Here is a 20,429-nt window from a genome sequence, read left to right on the forward strand (position 1 = left end):
TCTTCTGAATATCCCCTGGCTTTGTAACAAATCAATTAATAGAGAAGATTGGTATTAATCAAGTAATCATACAATTACAGAAAGCATCATAATTTATGCTGTAAGGGAAAAATACAGACTGCCAAGAAAATTTATAAAGGGAGATTTTATCTAACCTGGGAGGTAGTGAAGGTTGAGGAGTCTAGGAGGGATTTCATGAGGATGCAGCATTGAACAGAGCTCTAAAAGATAAGTACAAGTAAACTGGGCAACAGAAATATAAATGCAAATGGCCTCTGACAGGATGGCGACTCTGGCTTTTGGGAAAATGACAGAAAATTATTGTGGGGGAGCAGAGAGTAAGGCAGCTGGTGGCAAAATGAAGCTTGAGAACTAGACAGGAAGTCAGGTCATGCCAGAGCCTCGTACAATACCACTGAAGTTTTTTTAAGGGGTGTGTGTGTGCGCGTGTGTGTGTTGGATGGAGAGGGAGAGTAAGGTGATGTATTCATGTTTATATTTCAGATTGATTGCTTTGGATCTCCTGGGAAGAATGGATTAGAAGAGAGCAAGATGCTTGCAAAACCATTATTAGGCTATTGAGGGAGCCCAGGTGAGAAACAATGACAATGTGGACTAGGATAGTGGCAGCAGAGATGGAACAAAGGGTATGGCCCTAAGGAACATTTAGGAGTTGAAACTGAAAATACTTAGCAATGCCAGAGAGAGGGGTGACAAGAATGACTATCAGGTTTCTGGTGCCTAAATAGATGAATTATGAGGCTCTTACCTGGGATATTGGGAACATAGAATATAAACCAGCCTTGAGATACAAATACCATAATTCTTTTTAACATAATGAGTTACAAGTACCCCTGAAGTCCAAAGGAAGCTGGTGAGTTAAACATTTGCATGTGCAATTCTTGAGCTCCCAGGAGTGATCTGGATTAGGTATGTACATCGGAAGTAATGACATTAGACAGTAATTAAAGCCATGCATGGATAAGGGCCAGTGATAAGACAGTATTGAGTGTGAGAATAAAGAGAAAAAGACTGATCCCTGGGGAATGCTGACACTTCACTATTGAGTAAAATGATGTACTGATAAAGAAGGCTAAGAAAAGCTACTCTTGGGTAAGCCAGCCAGCGTGATGAAAGCATCAGCCTATTTACTGGCTTGCTCCATGCTCCAGGACTTTGGTTGTCTTTGTCCATCATTGCCCTCAGCCTCCAAATTAGCTTTTAAGAGATTATGCTTAGTGTCTCCTAAAATCTTTATACTTTCAAAGAAAAGAGTTATCTTGAGATGGTTCTTTTTTTTTCACGACGGGACAGGGACTCTGAGATAGTTTCAATCATTGGTTTGAGGAATTTTTTTTTTTTTTTTTCAGTTGCTTTCTGCCATGTAACATTGTTCTCTTGAAAAGAATTGTTCTCCAAAATTTCTTAGAATCTCTTTTCAATTTGGAATCAGTTATATTGAAACTGGTCATACTTTGCCAAATTTTGTATTATGAGTTTGGAACTTTTGGGGTGACATTTGTGTTTCGTTGCTTTTTCTTCATTTTTGTTAATTTGGGGATTTTTCATTTGCATTTTTAATAAAGTAATAAAAGATTAATGTCACCCATACTCCCCAGATGTAGATATTTCACTTATGATGATGTAGAGTTTGAGGTGCCTATTGGGCACAAAGGAAAGAAGTACTCTAATCTAAAGGGACCTATAGATCTGGAACTTGGGCAAGAAATTTGAGGGCTCCTGGAATGGGGCAGAATCACGTTTATAACATGTATGAGCTCCAAATAAGAAGTGGTATTTCTATAGCCGGAAGTTATTAGTGCTTTTGAGGTAAGAGAATCAACACATTTCTGTCTCATTCAACTGAAATTGCACAACCTTTCTAAGTTGGCCTTGGAGGAAGTTTTAATACAAACAAAACTCACAAATCTTTAGGTATATGCATATTCAAGTTCAGGATGTGGAGCTCAATAATAACCAATTTGGGGAAAAACAATATTGTGAAATAAATAGTGAAAGAAAACTCTGAAAACATTTACGCTAAATTCATATGTGATACATTGAGACATATGTTTTATTATCAGTTTATTCAACCATGAAAAATCAGTTGCTTTTCTCTTTTTATCAATAGTTATGACCCTGAGATTTTTAAGGGCATAGACAGTGAGAATTAGTGTCCTGTTGCCTTTGTGAGTGATTCTGCAAATTGATTTTTCATTATAAGCCAGTATCTACAAGATGAAAGGTATTTGTTGTTTTATCTTTTAAACAAATGGCAAACAAAGAATACCACAACACCTACTTTTCACTATTGAAAATGAAATGGATCTCATAAGTTCAAAGGAATTCCACGAAACAAAAACCATTGACATGACAAAAGCGTGCATTTAATTCAATGCTTTGCAGAGATACATGACTAAAGTTGTGTGCATGGCTTGTCCTTTGGGATGGTCCCAGCTGTTTATTTTTAAAGAAAAAAATAAAAATGGAGCCAACAAATGCAATTAAGGAAAAAAAAAAATCCTTGAGACATAAGGGCACCTACATGTTCTAGTCTAAGAAACATGCAAGTATTACAAAACATTCCAGATACAGTATGACAGATGAACAGTGAAAAGGCACTGGAACAATGCTCCTTCTTTCAGAAACGGGAAATCTAACAGTTACGTTTTCACAAATGGTACTGATGAAACCATCTTTATTTTTAAAGAATTTTATAGAAGGAATTTTAGCACCATCATTAAAGGAAAAATAATAATACATTTTAGCCCTGCCTATCTCCAGTCTTGGAATAATCACAGAAGCATAGCACCTTTTAGTATCTAAAATATAAACAAGAATAGTTAAGTCCATCCCAGCTTCTAGAGATGAGGTAGCTCATGCTAAGAAATATTGGGTCATTTTTCCTATGAGAGTTCAAAGGCCAAATGTTCTAATTCTAGTCATCACATTTGATCAGAGTCCTGCAACTCTGAGTTTCTAAATCTTTTTCATTATAGGCTTGAGGAAGATGAGTTTGTACATGTGGAAGACTTTCAACTTTGGGTCCTGAACATTTGTTTATAAAGTTGTATGGAATTTATTTTGCAATCAAATTCTTCTTAAACGAGAAAGTGCAAATGGCTTACTCACTTAACTTCTATCTATATTGATAGGTTGAGTCAAAAGGGAAAGGTAGCTTTAAATTTGAATGAAGAAGTCTAGATTTACCACACTTTACCAAAATTTAAATTCACTTTTTTTGAGCGGAAATTCCATTGAATATATATTATTTTAAAATTCTATTTTGGACAGAAACTGATATATTTTCATGGTTCTCTCTAAAGAGTCTATCTTTAGTTTTACAACATCAAGACATGCATGTGGGTTTCTATCACAAGTATAGACACTTTGATTTCATTTTTAATTGTTAATCTGGGAATAAGAGGTCACAAAAGGGCACTACTTTCTATGTTTCAAACTGAAGCCATGTGAAATAAACCTATGTTGTGGTTTTACATACCCCACTCTTTAAGCTACCTGCCAGGAAGAAGAATTTTCTCATAAATACTAAGCAACTTTGTATTACATTGAAATAAATTGAAGAAAACAGAGATTTATTTATTCAATCAGTTTACTTTTTTTAAAAGGTGGTCATTGTCATTGGTCATCTTAAACCTAAACTGCTGTATTGCAAAATATTTTCAATCAATTAAAACTTGAGGACTGTAAGTAAAATAAATATTCTGAAGGATAAGGAGGCCAGGCACTTAAGACCATATATACAGTGCTGATGCAGGATCAGCCATTACTTCAAGAGTCTCAGGATCAGCTTCAAACAGTCAAAGTCTTGTGAATGGTGGTGGTCACTGGTGGTGGGGATGGTGTGCATTGTCGATGTATCTCGGCTCGCTTTACACAAAACAAACTGGCCCAATTTCGACGCCAAATTCTTGGTCTGTACTGCCAACATCCACAGGGGCAAGATCTATGATGGGCAAGCGTGCCACATTCTGTGTTCTATATTCAAAGATGGTCTTGCCCACGTTTCCATTTCGTTTCTGGAATTCAATGGTGCAGTGAGTTAAGAGGATATACAAATCGTTCCAAAGATGTCAGACAGAAACTTCCAAACCAATTTTTATCATGTAAAAGAATAATTTTTAGAGCATTACTTAAAAGTAAGAGCACTGTGACATAAAGTGAGGTACTGGCCTACCTGGCAGGCATTTCTCTCATGCTTTAAATTGAGGAATTGCCCTTTGTTCTTTTGCAACTTCCCAAATGGTCACAACAACATGAGTTATGAAAGCCTTTTTGGTTTTTACAAGTGAAACCATAATTCATCATTAAATCTTTTTTTTTATATCTAGATATGCAAGGGGGAAGACATATAAGTCAGTGAAAAATATAAGGTACCTCAGATTGATTATATATTTTAGAATCATAGAACTCCAAGCATGGAATTAAGATGAAATAAATTAAGTAACTTGCGGGAGAACCAAAGTGACTTTGTAAAGAGCTGCAAGGATCCACTCCTTTTTTTATTGTCTTGTATTAAATGCTCTAGTGTGCTTCACATATAACACACATTCAAGTTCACCCTAAGGAATAACTATAAACTGCTGTTGTGTTTATATACAGAGTAAAATTGCCCCTCCCCAGTACCATGACAGTATTTTTAACAAAATAAATTTTTTTCTTCAACCCAATCAAAATGGATCAAAAGTACTTACAGAGCAAGTATCGTGAAGAACGGTGTATCTGAATCTAACATTTCCCTCTGCTTTGATTTCTAAGTCATTTGACCCTTTCAGAACCACAGCTTTCTTGAGGTTCTTAGCCTGATCATCCATGTATCCTACACTGTTTTTACAGATGTAAGTAATGTTCTGGGAGGCTTCTTTTGATAAAAGTCGCAAGAAGGTCATTTGAGTAATGGCTGCATTAGGTGACTGGTGGTCTCCATAAACAAACTAGAAAAACAAAAGGAGTCTTTGTTATTCGTGTCCACTCCCTTGAGTTCTTGTGGTTGAACTAATAAAACTGACACAAGGCAGATTAACAAGAGAAAAACAACTTTAATTCGTCACACACAGGTCTAGAAATGGGACCTAAGAAGTTGCTGAAGCAGGCAGCTGTTATACTTTTCAGACAAAGAAACAATAAATTTGAGAGGAACTGACAGGACAAAGAGACTTGGGTTTGGGTACTTAATTGGTAAGGAATTTAAAGTTTGGACTTGGGTAGTAAATTAGTAAAGAGGTAACAAGGTTTGTTTATACAGGCTTTTCGATTCTAAATTCCCCATCTCTGAGGATAAGGATGTCTTTTTATCTCCCAGAACTGGGAGGGCACCTTTCACAAGGGAGATTTATTTCCTGCTTTCAGGGAGACAGAGAGCAGGAGTAAAGTGTCCCTCTTGCATTAACCTTTTCTTAAATAACTTTAATTCAAAAGAATATGCCAAGGAAGCATATTTTGGAATGTTCTGCCCTGGGCCCCAATATATGTAATATGGATGGGTTTTATAGAGCTCTGTGTGTGTGTTTGTGTCTTAATTTCAGACAAATAAATTTTGGAGAGTATTACTTTTATTCTTTCATATGAGATATTCTACCTATATACACAGAAATATCTTAAAATTTATATAAATATTCATAAGAACCTTTGTCTTTACTACCTCAAACAAGTAGCGATGAAACCAAAAATAATTATAACTCACCAGAGAAAGTTTAAATTTACTTAAATTTTTGAATTTGCTTCTCTATTTGTTTAAAAAAATTTTGAATATTAATTTTTAGAAAAAGTTATATACTTGAGCATAGGTGTGGATGTTCAATCGTGTATCAAAAGGAACTCACTGTTTTTATTGCTAATTATAAAAAGAATTAGGACTAAATTACTGGTATAAAATCTTTCTTAATCCAACTTGTAAAAAATATGAATTATGAACTTTTTACTGGCTCAGAAAAACAAATAATAAAAAATAATAATAATTTTCTACAGCTAACAATATTAAAAAGCTTGACCTCTCACTTAAGTATTTTGTAGTTGAATTTTACATGGTATATACCAGATTTCTAAGTATTAAACATATAAACATTTTCTTAAAGAATTTCTTACATAAGTTCTGATTCTCAATTTATTAAATTCTCTTGGTTTATTATTCTAGCAGTGTATATTTAGTAAACAAGTCATTTGTTTTTACACTGAGAAGGTCTTGTACATTTTGTAAGAAATTTTGTGAGTGGTTGAGCAGGAGGGTACGGTTTTCATTTTGAGTATTTTATCATCTTTCTTGAGAAATTCTTAATAAAACAGTAAGCTACAAAAAAAATAATAATTTCCTGTAGGATATTTCCTTCTCATCTTCTAGTTTGAGTTTTATTTTCAAGCTCCATTTGAGCTTTTTTACATTATGTATTAACTAAATTATATTTCAATTTGGTATATTTAAATTTAAAAATTTTCCTGTTCATTAAATAATGGTAGATTCTAGTATATCTCGCACACACCCATAATGTCTTCCTACTGCGTTTATTATGCACATGATTTCTGAGAAAAGGTCAAGACCAAAGTTGAGAAGAAAACTTTAGAGTTAGACTACCATAAAGAGATCTGGAATAAAAGATTCATATTGCACTCATAAGTGGCAAGGCTAGTTAAGACTCTAAATACTGGACCATGAAAGAAACATAGAAGGGAATGGACTCATAAAAATATTAACATAATTTATATAATTATAAAAATGCCTTAAGTTTAAATAATACTATAAAGTTTACAAAGGGATTCCATTACTAAAAATAATATATTAATTATCTAATATTTATCTGTAACTTACCAAATACTGGATATTATATTAACATTATATTAAGTACTTTATCTACACACAGAGATTGTAAGATAAATATTAGCACCCTCACTTTAAAATGGTAAAACTGAAGCTTCAAAAGGTTAAGTGACTTTCTAAGTTCCCAAAGTTAGTAAAGATCCAGGTACGAGTCACCTAGGTTGCCTGATCCTAAATGTAATCCCTGTCTTTTGACCATGGCGAGAGCCCTTCAGCTGTATCCCACTGTCAGTGTCAAATGCATTAAAGGAACTAATATGAAAAATAATTACTTCTGTATATTCAATCAATGTGAAAATTATCATTCAAAATTTATGTTGATTTAATTCATAATGGTATTTTTTTGTTGTTTTTTTCTTTTTATATGAAAGTCCTCAGCTAGGGATCAAATTGGAGCTATAGCTGCAGGCCTATGTCACAGCCAAGGCACTAAGGGATAGGAGCCACATCTGTTACCTATGCCATAGCTTGAGGTAACCCCAGATCCTTAACCTATTGAGTAAGCCTCATGGAGAGTATGTCAGGTTCTTAACCCACTGAGCCACAATGGGAACTCCCTAATTCATAGTCATGTTTCTGCAATGATATTACAATTGTAACCAATGAGACTATATCACCTCAAAATAAATATGGTAAAATAAACCTGGTAAAACAATAGAGCATAGTTCTAAATAAACATTAAAATAAAATAAATAAGGATAAGCAATGAATACAATTTTAAGTAAGCATATTAAATTACCTGAGATCCTCTATTCATGTCAAGACCATACCAAACAGGCTTATAATCAGGAGATTTGCTGGCCCACCACATTTTCCGTGGTATACTGTATGGGTTTGCCGAAATACACGTTTCTCCTGTTTCCATGTTGCAGTAAACTTTGATTGCATCTTCAGCAGATCCCTGGTTAGGATCAATCCAGTACTCACCTATTTTCAAAAATAAAAAATTTGCTAAATAAAAAGCATTTCAAACATTATGAGTTTCTAAAAGAATTAAGAGAGGGTTTGAAAATATGAACTCATTGATTAAAGACTTTTAAGAAAGAATCCCAGTTAAGGAAATACTCTGCATCTAAGGAAAAAGAACTACTATGCATATGGGTTCTTTCTACATGCCAGGCACATTCTAAGGCACCTTGCCAAATGTGAAGAAACACAAATGAGAAGAAAATATCATTACATATATTTTCTAGATGAGGAACTATTCCAAAAAGAGTTAATCTACCGTAAGATGCTTTGTAAAAATGAATGTGTTCTCATTAAATTTATAAAACCAATATTTTAAAACAAATAATGGAATGTAATAAAATAATGTATTGTCAAAATGATGAATGAAGTAGGTAAATGAGTCAAACTATAATTAGAATGCTATGAATTATTTCACTGGCTCTATTTAAAAATTATTTCATGTAGAAGAGATTTTTAAAGCAGGTTATATCAAGTTAGTGTTTGGTGCTAGAAACACAGTCTAATAAGCACACAATTACTTTGTTGCGCATATGTCTCTATGTACATATCTGAGTGTGTATGTATATTCTGTATACATACATAAAATATGCATAAAATATATATGAAATATGTATACAATATATGTATATTTATGTTATATAAATAAAAAGTTTATATAGTAGTATTATATATAATATATAAATATATGTATGCATATAAATATATATGTGTGTATATATAATATGTATTAAAAACTGCATTTTAAATGCTGAACAGGTGGTCAGACGTAAAATACAGAGGCATATCAAAATGCTTACTCTGCAAAGATAATTTTAGCTATCTCTGTCAATGTCATTTTAAAGCCAACTGAAACTCTTAAGCATTTCATAGCTCATTCTTGTGGCCGTCCTTCTTCACCAGGTCTTATTAATCAAAATTATAGAATTTTGCAAACTTTAGGCATTATGTACGCAACTAAGGAAAAAGACTATTTAATTTCAAAATATTTTATAACATTACTGTAACATAATCTTTCAGCAGAGATTACTAAAGTGTGATTTACAGAACATTAAACCACATGAAAGAAATCCCGTACTCAAATAAATTTGGGAAATAGTGTATACTTTATTCTACTCTTCATGATCCAACCATATATGTCATCATACTAAACCCCTGAGAATTATTGTGGTAACTTAATATGTTTAACCTTTCGCATTTAAAAAAAAGAAAAAATGGGTCTTCTCTGTTAGATGTAAGTATTTTCTACATTTATAGCACCACAAAATTATCAATATTTTAGGACTTCTGGATGGAAATGGAACTACCACCATGAAACTGCAGCAATAATAGGATATGTCCTCTATTACAGAACTTATCTCACAGCATAATTTTTCATATCATCAACTGTCCCCACCAGTAGACTATATATTCTGTGCCTGTCTACCATTTTATCTCTTGCTTCTATTACAAAGTAGACAGTAAATAAAATGCTCCGAAATGCATTTGAGAATTACACATCAGAGACAACAAGCTTTGCTCAAATGGGCAGCTGTCTACTCACCGCTCTGCTTTGCAGAATGGCAAAGCTTTAAGTCATCACAAGTCCGGGCAGGGTGTTTTTTAGAGCCATCAGGGCTGCGCATGGTTTCAATCTGACTACTGAGTGACTTCAGAGTAGCATGGACACCTGGGTCAGTTTTGTTTTTGTCATCAGGAGCCGCCTGATCTTCAGTAAACTCTGGAAGTGGATCTGGCATGCTCTCATCATAGTGCCCCATGATATCCCCAAGAGCAGCTGTAAGGTGGCCAGGGGGACCCGGAGGGCCAGGTGGACCAGGCTCACCAGGAGGACCCTAATTTAAAAAAATGGAAAACACATTTAATTCAGTTTGGGGGTTTGGTTTTTCAATTGGATGCAAAGGCACTGATGAGGCTTGGTGCACAGGAAGTTACAATGAAACCCCTGAATTTGATGGTTACAGAGAGATCTGTAATTCATGCCCTTTTTAAACTAGATGGTTCTGGCCCGTGAACCCATAACATTCCAAGAATGAGAAATGATGCATAACTGTTTCTCAGGCAACATACCTGCAAGACAGCATCTGAGATAAAGATCAAAGCACAACACGGAGTTCCCGTCATAGCGCAGGGAAAATGAATCTGACTAGGAACCATGAGGATGTGGGTTCGATCCCTGGTCTCATTCAGTGGATTACAGTTCAGGCATTGCCTGAGCTGTGGTGTAGGTTGCAGATGCAGCTCAGATCTTGGCGTTACTGTGGCTGTGGCATAGGCAGGCAGCTACAGCTCCGAATGGACTCCTACTAGCCTGGGAACCTCCATATGCCGTGGTGTATCCCTAAAAAGACAAAAGACAAAAAAAAAAAAAATCAAAGCACAACATATATGCTCTGATGTTTACCTTAAAGATGCGATACATTTTATGTTAAGAATAGGTAGATATGTACATTCATTTCCAAATTTATTTTGGGCTAGACAACTGAATGTTTTAAAAGGATTTATGGACAGAAGCTGAATGAGGATATGCAGAGGACTTACGGCTGCTGGTTCTATAAGACCACATATCAATACAAAGGAAATACACACCAGAAACACCCACAAGAGAATTCCCCCCTGTTTCCAAATAAGGAGAAAAGCACAGGAAATCTTTATGTGCATTAATTAGTGTATAGATAAAAATTCTCTGTACTAAACAAAATTGGAGAAATTTCTCTTTACATTTTTCACTAACAAAAAAAAAAAAAGAGTTCTCACAGAGTTCCCACTGTGGCTCAGAGGGTTAAGAACCCACCTAGTATCCATGAGGATGTAGGTTTGATCCCTGGCCTTGCTTAGTGGGTTAAAGGATTCAGCATTGTCATGAGATGCGGTATAGGCTACAGACATGGCTCATATCTGGTGTTGCTGTGGTTGTGATGTAGGCCAGAAACTGCAGCTCTGATTCGACCCCTAACCTGGGAACTTCCATATGCCATGGGTGTGGCACTTAAAAAAAATAAAAAATAAATAAGATAAAATAAAGGGTTCTCTTTTTTTTTTGAGTTAATTGGAGATAAGCATGAAACGTGGCAGAGTCTAGAAAAGTGGATCTTCTCTGTTAATTTTTTTCTCCATTTTCACAGGGAAGAACTGAGCAACTTGAGAGAATCGTCCAACAACCTGAAGAGATGCGTGGTCTGCAACTCTTACGGGGAGCTCAGTCCTGACAGGTAGAAGGCTGGAGCTCTGTTACTGGCTCTGCCACTTGTTATATGGCTCTGGACAAGTTGTCTCAACCTTTGATGTAAACATTTCCTCATCCTCAAGACACTATTGAAACTGGTTTTGGGTATTTTTTTTTTTTTTTTGGTTTTTTGGTTTTTTGGTCTTTAAGGTACTATCATGATCCTGTACATTCCTTTATGCTAGCTCAGGGGTAGAGTTTCTGCTTTTTTTTTTTTCATCAAGGACCACTAAATCACAAAGTCAAGTCAATTAAAAGCCACATAAGTGAGAGTCATTCCAATTCTGCAGCTGTTTTCCATTTAAGGTTAGAGAAATAAATAAATAAGAAATATTTCTTTTGACCAGAGGAAATGTAAAGTTATTTTTTCCATGTAACAAATAATAAATATTTGGTTTAACGGTATTTCCAAGAAAGGGCAGAGACAGAATAAACAAGAAAAGGAAAGGAAAATAAAACCAAAGAGGAAGAAACACCAGGGAGGGGAACAAAATTATATATATATATATATATACACACACATGCACATACATACATGCGTGCATGGCAAATAGGTGAGAGGTTTTTTTTCAAAGCTTGGTTTTTGAGAAGTCAATGTCTAACTAAAGCAATTTATAATTTACATAATTCTCAAGTTGATACTACTGAAATACTCTATTAAAAGTTTTAATTGAAATCCTTTCTGAATTTCATTTTCAGTGAATAAAACTTCAATATCATATGCCTTACTTTTCAGGATTTTCATGAATGAATACATGCATCAAATCTCACAGTCTATTGCCACTTAAAGCAAAGCAACATTTTCATAACTCTAATTATAATACAATCATAACACTATTTGCTCATTGGCATCACATGAAGTCAAGGCCAGGTAGCTTGGACTCTTATTTTATATACTCTGAATAAGCTGTATTAAAATGTATGAAATAGCTTCTTATACAGACAAGCTCATGACTTTTAGGCTTGTTTTCAGAGTTCCTTCAGTCTTGTCCATCATGCTGCACAGACCTTCTTTAGATAGAATCCAAGCTATGGGAACCAAAAGTATTACTTGCATACAAATCTCAGTGATTTTACCTCGGGGCCGGCTTCTCCAACACTGCCTCGCACACCAGGAGGTCCGACTGGCCCAAGCGGCCCAGGGTTTCCCTCTTTCCCCGAAGGACCAACAGGGCCTGGAGGACCCTGCAAGAAACAAAGACTGTATTTTAGACTTCAGGAAGAAAACCTTTGCCGTGTATTTGTCTAATCAAAGGACTATTTCTTTATGGAGCTATCACAATGATTTCTCAGATTCATTTTCCTAATGACTAATAAATGTAGTTCCAGCACTTTCCAATGTTTACTACTTCATCACACACAACTTCCCCATCATCCATGCAGAGTAAAAGACCAGTGTCACTTAAAAACTTTAATGGACTAGTCATTGACTTTTACTGGTAGATGTTTCATCAAATTTCATGTATTATAAACTTAATTAGAAACTCAATTAACTAGGAATAAGCAAATGACAGAAGTTGGAGTGTTATAAATTAAATTTGTGTGCTTATACACCAGAATCTCATTACATCCTAGTAATTTTGATACTATTCTCAATTTTATGTATGATTTATTTACACTATATTAAGACAAAGCAGAAATTCCTTCTAATGATATTCCCAAATAGTTATGTATATGTCAATTGTCTCATGGCATTAATGACCTATTAGAGGCAGCATTAATACTAATATAGAATTTCTAAAAGCTTCAAATATTGGTTTTATTTTATGATTTGCTTCCTAATTAGCCTTATGCCAATGACTTCTAAGGAACAATTACAATTACTTAGAGGAATCTATATCCAGCTTCAAAATCTGTCTCCACTTCATAGTAAATCTTATTGTATTATCTCAAAGAGTAAGATTAAATGGAAATTTCAATAAACACAGAATACGAAAATAAACTAACAGAGAACAATATCCACCCTAGGTAAAAGTTTTAATTTATGACCTATGAGGTAATATGTCGTATTTCAGGATATTTTTACTTAAAGGTAAGGGCTGAATAGTTTGTCTCATACATTCACTGCCTGCTTCAGAGAACCGAGGCCCACCCAGCTTCAATGCCATGAAAACAATACCCAAATACTAAGAATAAGTCACCAAGCACATTATTATTTGCATCTGCAACTTATTAAGTTTTGTTACTTACTCTTGGGCCAAATGGCCCAGGGATTCCAGCACTGCCTTGTTCACCATTGGGACCCTAAGTAGGAAAAAAAAAATGATGCCAGAATATTTATATCCTATGAATTACAATTTTCAGCTTTTAAAAATGTCCTATCATTGACTTTAGCAGCACTAACTACTTTCATAAAGTAATAAATCTCTACAATGTCTACATGAGTTGACCAATAATAAACCCAGTGGTAGGAGTAATGGTGCAATCCCCTTTTGCTTTTTTTCTTAGAAATTACAGCAAATAAATGAACAATTATATAGGATAACTAGGTAATTAGTTATTCATCAAGATATTCTTTAAAAAATGAAAAGACAAAAACATCCATCCATTTATAGACAAATAAATATTTATGTCAAGACACACGTGTATTTTCACTTGGAGGGTAAGTAATACTTAAAGGAATAACTTACGGGAGGTCCAGGAAGACCTTGAAGACCAGTGAAGCCTCTGTGACCCTTCTGACCTCGGTCACCTCGGTCACCATGATCCCCTTTGTCACCGCGAGGTCCTTGGGGTCCCTAAAAAATAGGGTCATGGAATAGATATTGCCTGTTGAGACCATAGTTTACTACAATTTTACTTTGTGCAACTGTACTTGCTACATTTTGAGTACTATCTTTTATACATATTAATATATTTACTTATCTAAATAGTATTAGACCTACTAATTTTTTTCTATTTTTCTCAAAGAATGAAAGTGGTCACTAAAAACATAAAATGCATAGTAATGCTTTCCAAAAGATTCAGATTTTTTTAATGTTTTTCCTACAGTCAGACTAAAAAGAGGTAGTTTTAGGTTTGATCTAGCCTGAGACATTTTTCAAAGACTATATTTCACATATTTAGCTGATATCATTATGTAAAAATATTGCCACTACATATTCTTTTAAATTAAAATGAGTTCTTATTTACTTATGTTACTTCTAAGAATAAAACATTTATTAAATTTGCATATGCAGATAAACTAGCTAGATATGACAGCTGGGACTATACTAAGAAATTGGCCGTACTTAAAAGTTGCAAGGACAGTAGACTTTACAAGTTCAAACCACAAAAAAATAAAATTTCTAACTATATGAAATTACAGATGTTAATTAAAATTACTGTGGTAATCATTTTACAATATATACCTATATAAAATCATTATGTTGTACACCTTAAACACATACAGTGTTATACACGAATTATAGCTCAATAAAACTGGTGGAAAAAAGAAATTGGCAAAAACTTTTTTGAGCAAATGAAAAGAGGAATATCATCATCAAGCCACACTTTTCTAAAGAAAACACAAATAAATTCTATATGATCCTCATATCTGCAATATCTGTACCCAAATTTATCAACCCTAATCCTGGGGAACTAAAGAAAAAGTAACAGGTAAGAATCTAAGTATGGGAATAGAAGCTACACTAAGAGGTGAAAATTATCTGATCAATCTTATAAGTCAGAGGCTTCTCCTTTGTTAGTTTATTTTTAAGTCTTGGGGAATAAAGGCAGCTCCAAGGGTTGAGTAGTTCACAGGAAACTGATAAATAGCATAGAGTCACCTATTATAGGTGAAGCTTCTGTTGTCTTTAAAGTTTTCCTAAAAGAGAAATGAAACTATCCATCCAACTTTGGAGAATGGAGGATCATCAAACAGACTGGCTCTCGGGTTAATCTTTCCCTTATTAGTTTTTTGTTCTTATTTTGTTTGGTTCCTATTTTGTTTGGATATACTAATTGTCAAATAGTATGGGAATCTTTTTTATAATAAAAACAAGACTAGATCTCAGTAACTTTTATGCATTTTATACAATAATGTACTTAAATGCTAAAATCAGTCCGAATGTTTTTATCATGTCAGAAAGGTTAGTTTAATTTAGGGATTTCCCTAAGTTTCATAATTAAAAGTAAACTGAACCAAATTAACTAACTAAACCAGAAAGCATTAACTAAATTATTAACTAGAATTCATGGAAATCACGGAAAAAAAAACTGTAACTGGTTAGAAAATCATTTTTGACATTAACTATGAAATCTCCTCAAGCCTAGCTCAAATCAAAGCTGAGAATGATGATTTACTAACAGGACATAATTCTAAGGCTAAAATTGTTTTTCATGAGTATAGATATTCATTTATATAATGGGTGTGAAAGAAATATGATCACAGGCTGCCCATAAGAGATGCTTCATTCATGAAAAAACAACAATCATTAATCTGGAAGCAACTGCAAATACAAAAAAATCAAAACATGGGTAGGGCAGTCTAGTTGAAAATAAAATATATTTGAATAGCACTTTCGAAGTTTACAAAGAACTTTTAAACCCATTTCCCTATGTAAATATTAGAAAATCTCAGCAAATGGCACTATTACTGCCATTATTTTGGGAGAAAATTGTGACTCCAAAGTCTTGATTGATTACTGAAATAATTCACAGTTAAATTCAGAAGAGCTATATTAAAATTATAAAAACAAATATAAACACCTGGATATTATTTTAAATTAATATTTTGTCCAAAGCTTGAAGAATTTGGTAATTTTCATTCGTGAACCTTAAATTGTACTTATTTGGGAGTATATTTTATATAGGAAGACATATTAAAACAAAACAAAACAGAAAACTTACAAGTAAGCCACGTTTCCCGGCTCGACCAGGTGGTCCTATAGGACCCCGAGAACCCTAGAAGAGATGTTCACAAAAATTGATATGTTAAAATAAGTGGATAAATTATATAGATGTAATATTCAAGAACATGTATTTGTAGTTGAATATTTATATGTGTGTATGCGTATCTAAGGATATACTATTATGGCTAATTAATTAAAATCAGGGTAATGTCCTTAAGTATAAAAAAAGAATATGCTCACTATAACTCCAATGACACTTCTAAGGTCAGTTTTACTAATGGACTTCACTGAATGAAGATCACCTTAGTTGATTACATAAGACATTATTACTTAAATTTGACATGATACTTATTATTTGATTTCCTAAAGATGATGAAAGTCAAAGCATCAGGGTTTTTGAACACCTATTAGAATTAAATTTTTAAGACTAAAAAAATTAAATCATCATTGACCATTTATTATTCTTTAGAGTCCCTAAGCACACATGTCATTGTATGCATGCGTATATGTAGCTCATAAGACAGCATATTGATGTTTTTAATGGTCAGTGTAAAATGGACACTTCTTACCGGGTCTCCTCTTTGTCCTGCATCTCCTGGGGCACCAACAGGGCCGGGGGTTCCAGGGGCACCCCGAGAGCCCGGCAGACCTGCAGGCCCAGGGTCTCCGCGATCACCCTGACAAGAAAACCATGATATTGTCCTTTTAATATTTATTCTAAAATAACAGTATTCTATATGCTCATGCTATTCATAAGGAAAAAAAATATTTTTTTAAAACATTATTTTACTTAAATATTTTACTTAAATTTATTATTAATAAATCAAACTGAAAGGAATAAGATATTTCTCCCCAGTTTCATCTCTGCCCTCATTCTCACCCTATTATTCCCATAATCAAGATTGCTAGAGAACAGGAATGGTTATCTCCAGAATTCAGCCTGTTTCTTTGACCAGAAATCCTTCCAACTGGGGTATCTGTACACTTGGTATAAACAAAAACTTTCCAGAGTGTAAAAACCAAGACAGAAAATTTTAAGGAAACCACTTCCTAGTTTTCAACTTCACATGTGTTCTTTCAGGAAACTGATTTGGAGCATCCTTCCTTATCACTCTTCTCCCATTTCATGAAATAAAAGCAGATCTTATCCCTTGGCAGTCTTACTGCGGTGCAATGCTCCAAGGAGTAAACACCACTGGGTATCAAACTAAGGGACTTTTCCAGAATCCAAAGTCACCTTGAGAATAAAGCAAAGAGGTATTTGGAGATAAAGAGAATGCTCCTTATTTTACCCAGGTGACTTAATTAGGACAAGGTTCCAAACCTTACTTGTCTCTTTAAGAGGTCAGAGAGAGATTATTGTTAATATTAACATATATTAATACAATTATTTGACTTGAAAAAAATGGAGTCTGTCCTTTTTTATGGAAATTAAGTCTTTTTGACTAATTAGTTTGGTAACCAGGACAAACTGGTGATTCGTTTAGAAAATGGACACGTAATACATTGAATATTGAAAGCACATATACACTTAGGATTTACCACAAATTACCTCCTTTGCAACTATTAAAACTTATGATTAAAATAAAATGTGATGGCAAGTTAAAATATCCATAGGGCTACACAGAATTTCAAAACCGAATCAGGGGATACATCAGCAAAACCTTTGACTACTGTACTAGAGAATATACACCACCAAGGGAAAAACTCAGATGCTAAGAGAATTTGCATTCCCTGGCTTTATGGTAGATGGCAGTGGGGAGGAGGGGCGGAGTCCTCAAAACTCTTTCTTCCTCTCTCTTTGAATGCCTACCAGACACTTTAAACACATCATTTAAAACAAAATGCCCAGTGGTATAGGGATTAATCACATTTAAACTATTTGAAAACTGAGGTTCAGAAAATTTGTTCAAGATCACATAGTTAGTTACTTAAGGAATCAAGATTCCAATCTAGGTCTTGCTGGTTTCAAAGTCCACGTTGCATCATAACAGACATCAGAGAGAGTTGGGGTTTTTTATTTGTTTGGTTGCCTTCTGTTTACTACTCTGTAGTCTGAGACAACTGTGTGACTTCCCAAAGGCACTAGAGCTTCAGATACGGTTGGGGATATTTTCAGTTCAGCACCCTTCAAATTTTTTAAAACACATCATGAAATATAAAATATTTAGAGAGAGATGGATTATTTCCTCACGTGACATTCACTTTAGGTGAGTAGAGAAATTTAGATGTTATACAGCTTCCGTACTTTTGTGAATGAGTTTAATAATCAGACTACTTCATATGTATCTTTATTCAAAGCCTTCACGATGCACCAAATATGAAAGCAATTTGTTTCCTACTGTTAATTTGAAAAAGGCCATCTCACATTGCTGCATTGCTGTGTATTCAAACCTCATTTCACTTACAAGATCTACTCAAATTATGACCTAACAAAAAAGACTGCTACTATCAGAAAAATCAGGGCCAAACTGGAACCAGGAGAAGAAAAAGTAGATTTTTACTTTTCAGTAAAATGGTTCAAATTTACATCACTCCAGATATTTTAATCAGTGAAATTGCCCTTACACGTTCTCCAACAGCACCATCCCGTCCCGGAGTACCGTCATTACCAGCTGGACCCTATAAAGAAACACATTTGAAAAAAGAATTAACTGAGTAATAAAAAAAAAAAATCACATTCCAATTGTCAGAAAAATTATAGCATGTTTCCCACCTCTCTTCCATATTATAAATTAGCATTTATGGAAATTTCAGTAGAAGCAAGTCTTCTGCCATATTTTTATTACTTTGATCTGCTTGTAAAATTATTAACACATTCTTATATTTTTGGTGCCAATTTTAAATACAGTTTTATTTGACACATATTTTCCACTTATAATATAGTACTTCTAAAGTACAATATCATTACCTTTCCCTGTGTACATATTTCATATTCAAGTGTTAAGAATGCCCATTATTTACTACAGCAGCTCCACTTTAAGACTGTCCTAGAATTTGCTATAGATTTGGGTTCTTCAGTGTTTGGTGTCAGTTGGCTTAACCTCTTCAATGGTGGGCCCAGAGGTGCCACCAGATGGAGGAGCTCCACCACCAGGGAGGCCCCTGGACACTCCTCCTGGTGTGCCTCCTACACTTCATCTAAATTCTTACTTTCTATTTTTTATATTAAAAAAGAAAAAATAGGAGTTCCTGGTGTGGCTCAGTGGAAATGAATCTGACTGGCATCCATCAGGACGCAGGTTTGATCCTGGGCCTTGCTCAGTGAGTTAAGAATCTGGCATTGCCGTGAACCATGGTGTATGTTGCAGATGTGGCTCAGATCTGGTGTTGCTGTGGCTGGTGGCTACAGCTCCGATGGGCTGGCGGCTACAGCTCCGATGCAATCCCTAGCCTGGGAACTTCCTTCCATATGTCATAGGTGTGGCCCCAAAAAGGCAAAAAAGAAAAGTATTCAAAGTCTTTGAAATAAATAGACAAAAAAATCCATTCCTGGTATTTTACATTTTGTTTATATTACCATTGTATGGTTTTCCTCACTTTTACTAACCCGAATAATACCTTGAAAGTTCTGAAATAATTATGTTTAGATACTAAATTACTTTTAAAAACATAGTCTTCTTTCCCTATTTTCTTTCCTTTTTTTTCCCCAGAATTATACTTTTACCACTTGATCAAAAATTGCTCTGAAAGGCATTGTTTCTTTCAAGAAGATGTGACATTAACTATTTTGTGATTTACTCAATAAAGCACTGAAGAGAGGAAATTCCAAATTGCAACTTCTCAAATTACCTTTCCAAAGCTGATTTCCTCTCAAAAGAGCCTAAGGGAACATGATATCCATAATGTTACTTTATAGGGACACTTAAGCAAAATGATCTCTGCTTATTTTGCCCTTTTCATAAGCTGGAACAATTATATTAATCCTATCACCATAAAACTTGGCAATTCTGATAAATATGCCATTACAGAATGAAATAATAACAAGATAAAAGACAAATGGTTATGTTCTTTCACCTTCAAAACAATTTGGTAACAACTTAAATCATCAAAAATACTTGATTCCAGAATAGATGGTCAGAGCAAAGACACCAATATCATTACCTTTCCCTTACGTTATCATTTAGTCAACTCTTTAGAAAAGAATACATTAAAAAACATCACTAGGAAACTTCCTTCAGGTCAAAAGTACAATTTCTAAATTTCTAAAGTGATTGGTAAATAAAAAAAATGTCCCCATGACACCGAGCTAGGAAGGGGAGAGCGATTTTCACTACAGTACTTACCTCAGGTCCTGGTTCTCCCACAGGGCCATTTGAGCCTGGGGGTCCCACAGGTCCAGGGGGGCCTTTATCTCCTGGTGCACCAGTCGGTCCTACTTTTCCTGGTGTGCCCTGAAATGAAAGTATAAATAAGGCAACCACTTCTGAAGAAGTTAAGGATGTCAGTTCACATCAAGGCTATGTTTATTCAAACAGCATCCCCACCCCTCCTTCTATGAGAATAATTGTCCATTATTCCACAACACCCATGTCACTGGAGTGCCTTCTGAGGGGGTTGCCTACTTCTTATC

General features: G+C 34.5%; 1 protein-coding gene across 3 annotated transcripts in view; it reads right to left on the minus strand.

Moving 5' to 3' along the window:
- Positions 2,366 to 20,429, minus strand: part of COL5A2 (collagen type V alpha 2 chain) — a 369,276-nt gene continuing 351,212 nt past the window's right edge. For 2 of the 3 annotated variants that reach the window (XM_021074694.1, XM_021074695.1), the window contains 11 exons: positions 20,143 to 20,250; positions 18,425 to 18,478; positions 16,426 to 16,533; positions 15,855 to 15,908; positions 13,655 to 13,762; positions 13,215 to 13,268; positions 12,102 to 12,209; positions 9,342 to 9,633; positions 7,572 to 7,759; positions 4,716 to 4,955; positions 2,366 to 4,040 (listed from right to left, as the gene is read on the minus strand). In XM_021074694.1, coding sequence (XP_020930353.1) covers positions 3,894 to 4,040; positions 4,716 to 4,955; positions 7,572 to 7,759; positions 9,342 to 9,633; positions 12,102 to 12,209; positions 13,215 to 13,268; positions 13,655 to 13,762; positions 15,855 to 15,908; positions 16,426 to 16,533; positions 18,425 to 18,478; positions 20,143 to 20,250 — 1,461 coding nt within the window. In that variant the 3' untranslated portion in view covers positions 2,366 to 3,893. 3 annotated transcript variants of the gene reach the window in all.

This window comes from Sus scrofa, chromosome 15 (assembly GCF_000003025.6).
Source record: "Sus scrofa isolate TJ Tabasco breed Duroc chromosome 15, Sscrofa11.1, whole genome shotgun sequence".
NCBI lineage: Eukaryota > Metazoa > Chordata > Mammalia > Artiodactyla > Suidae > Sus > Sus scrofa.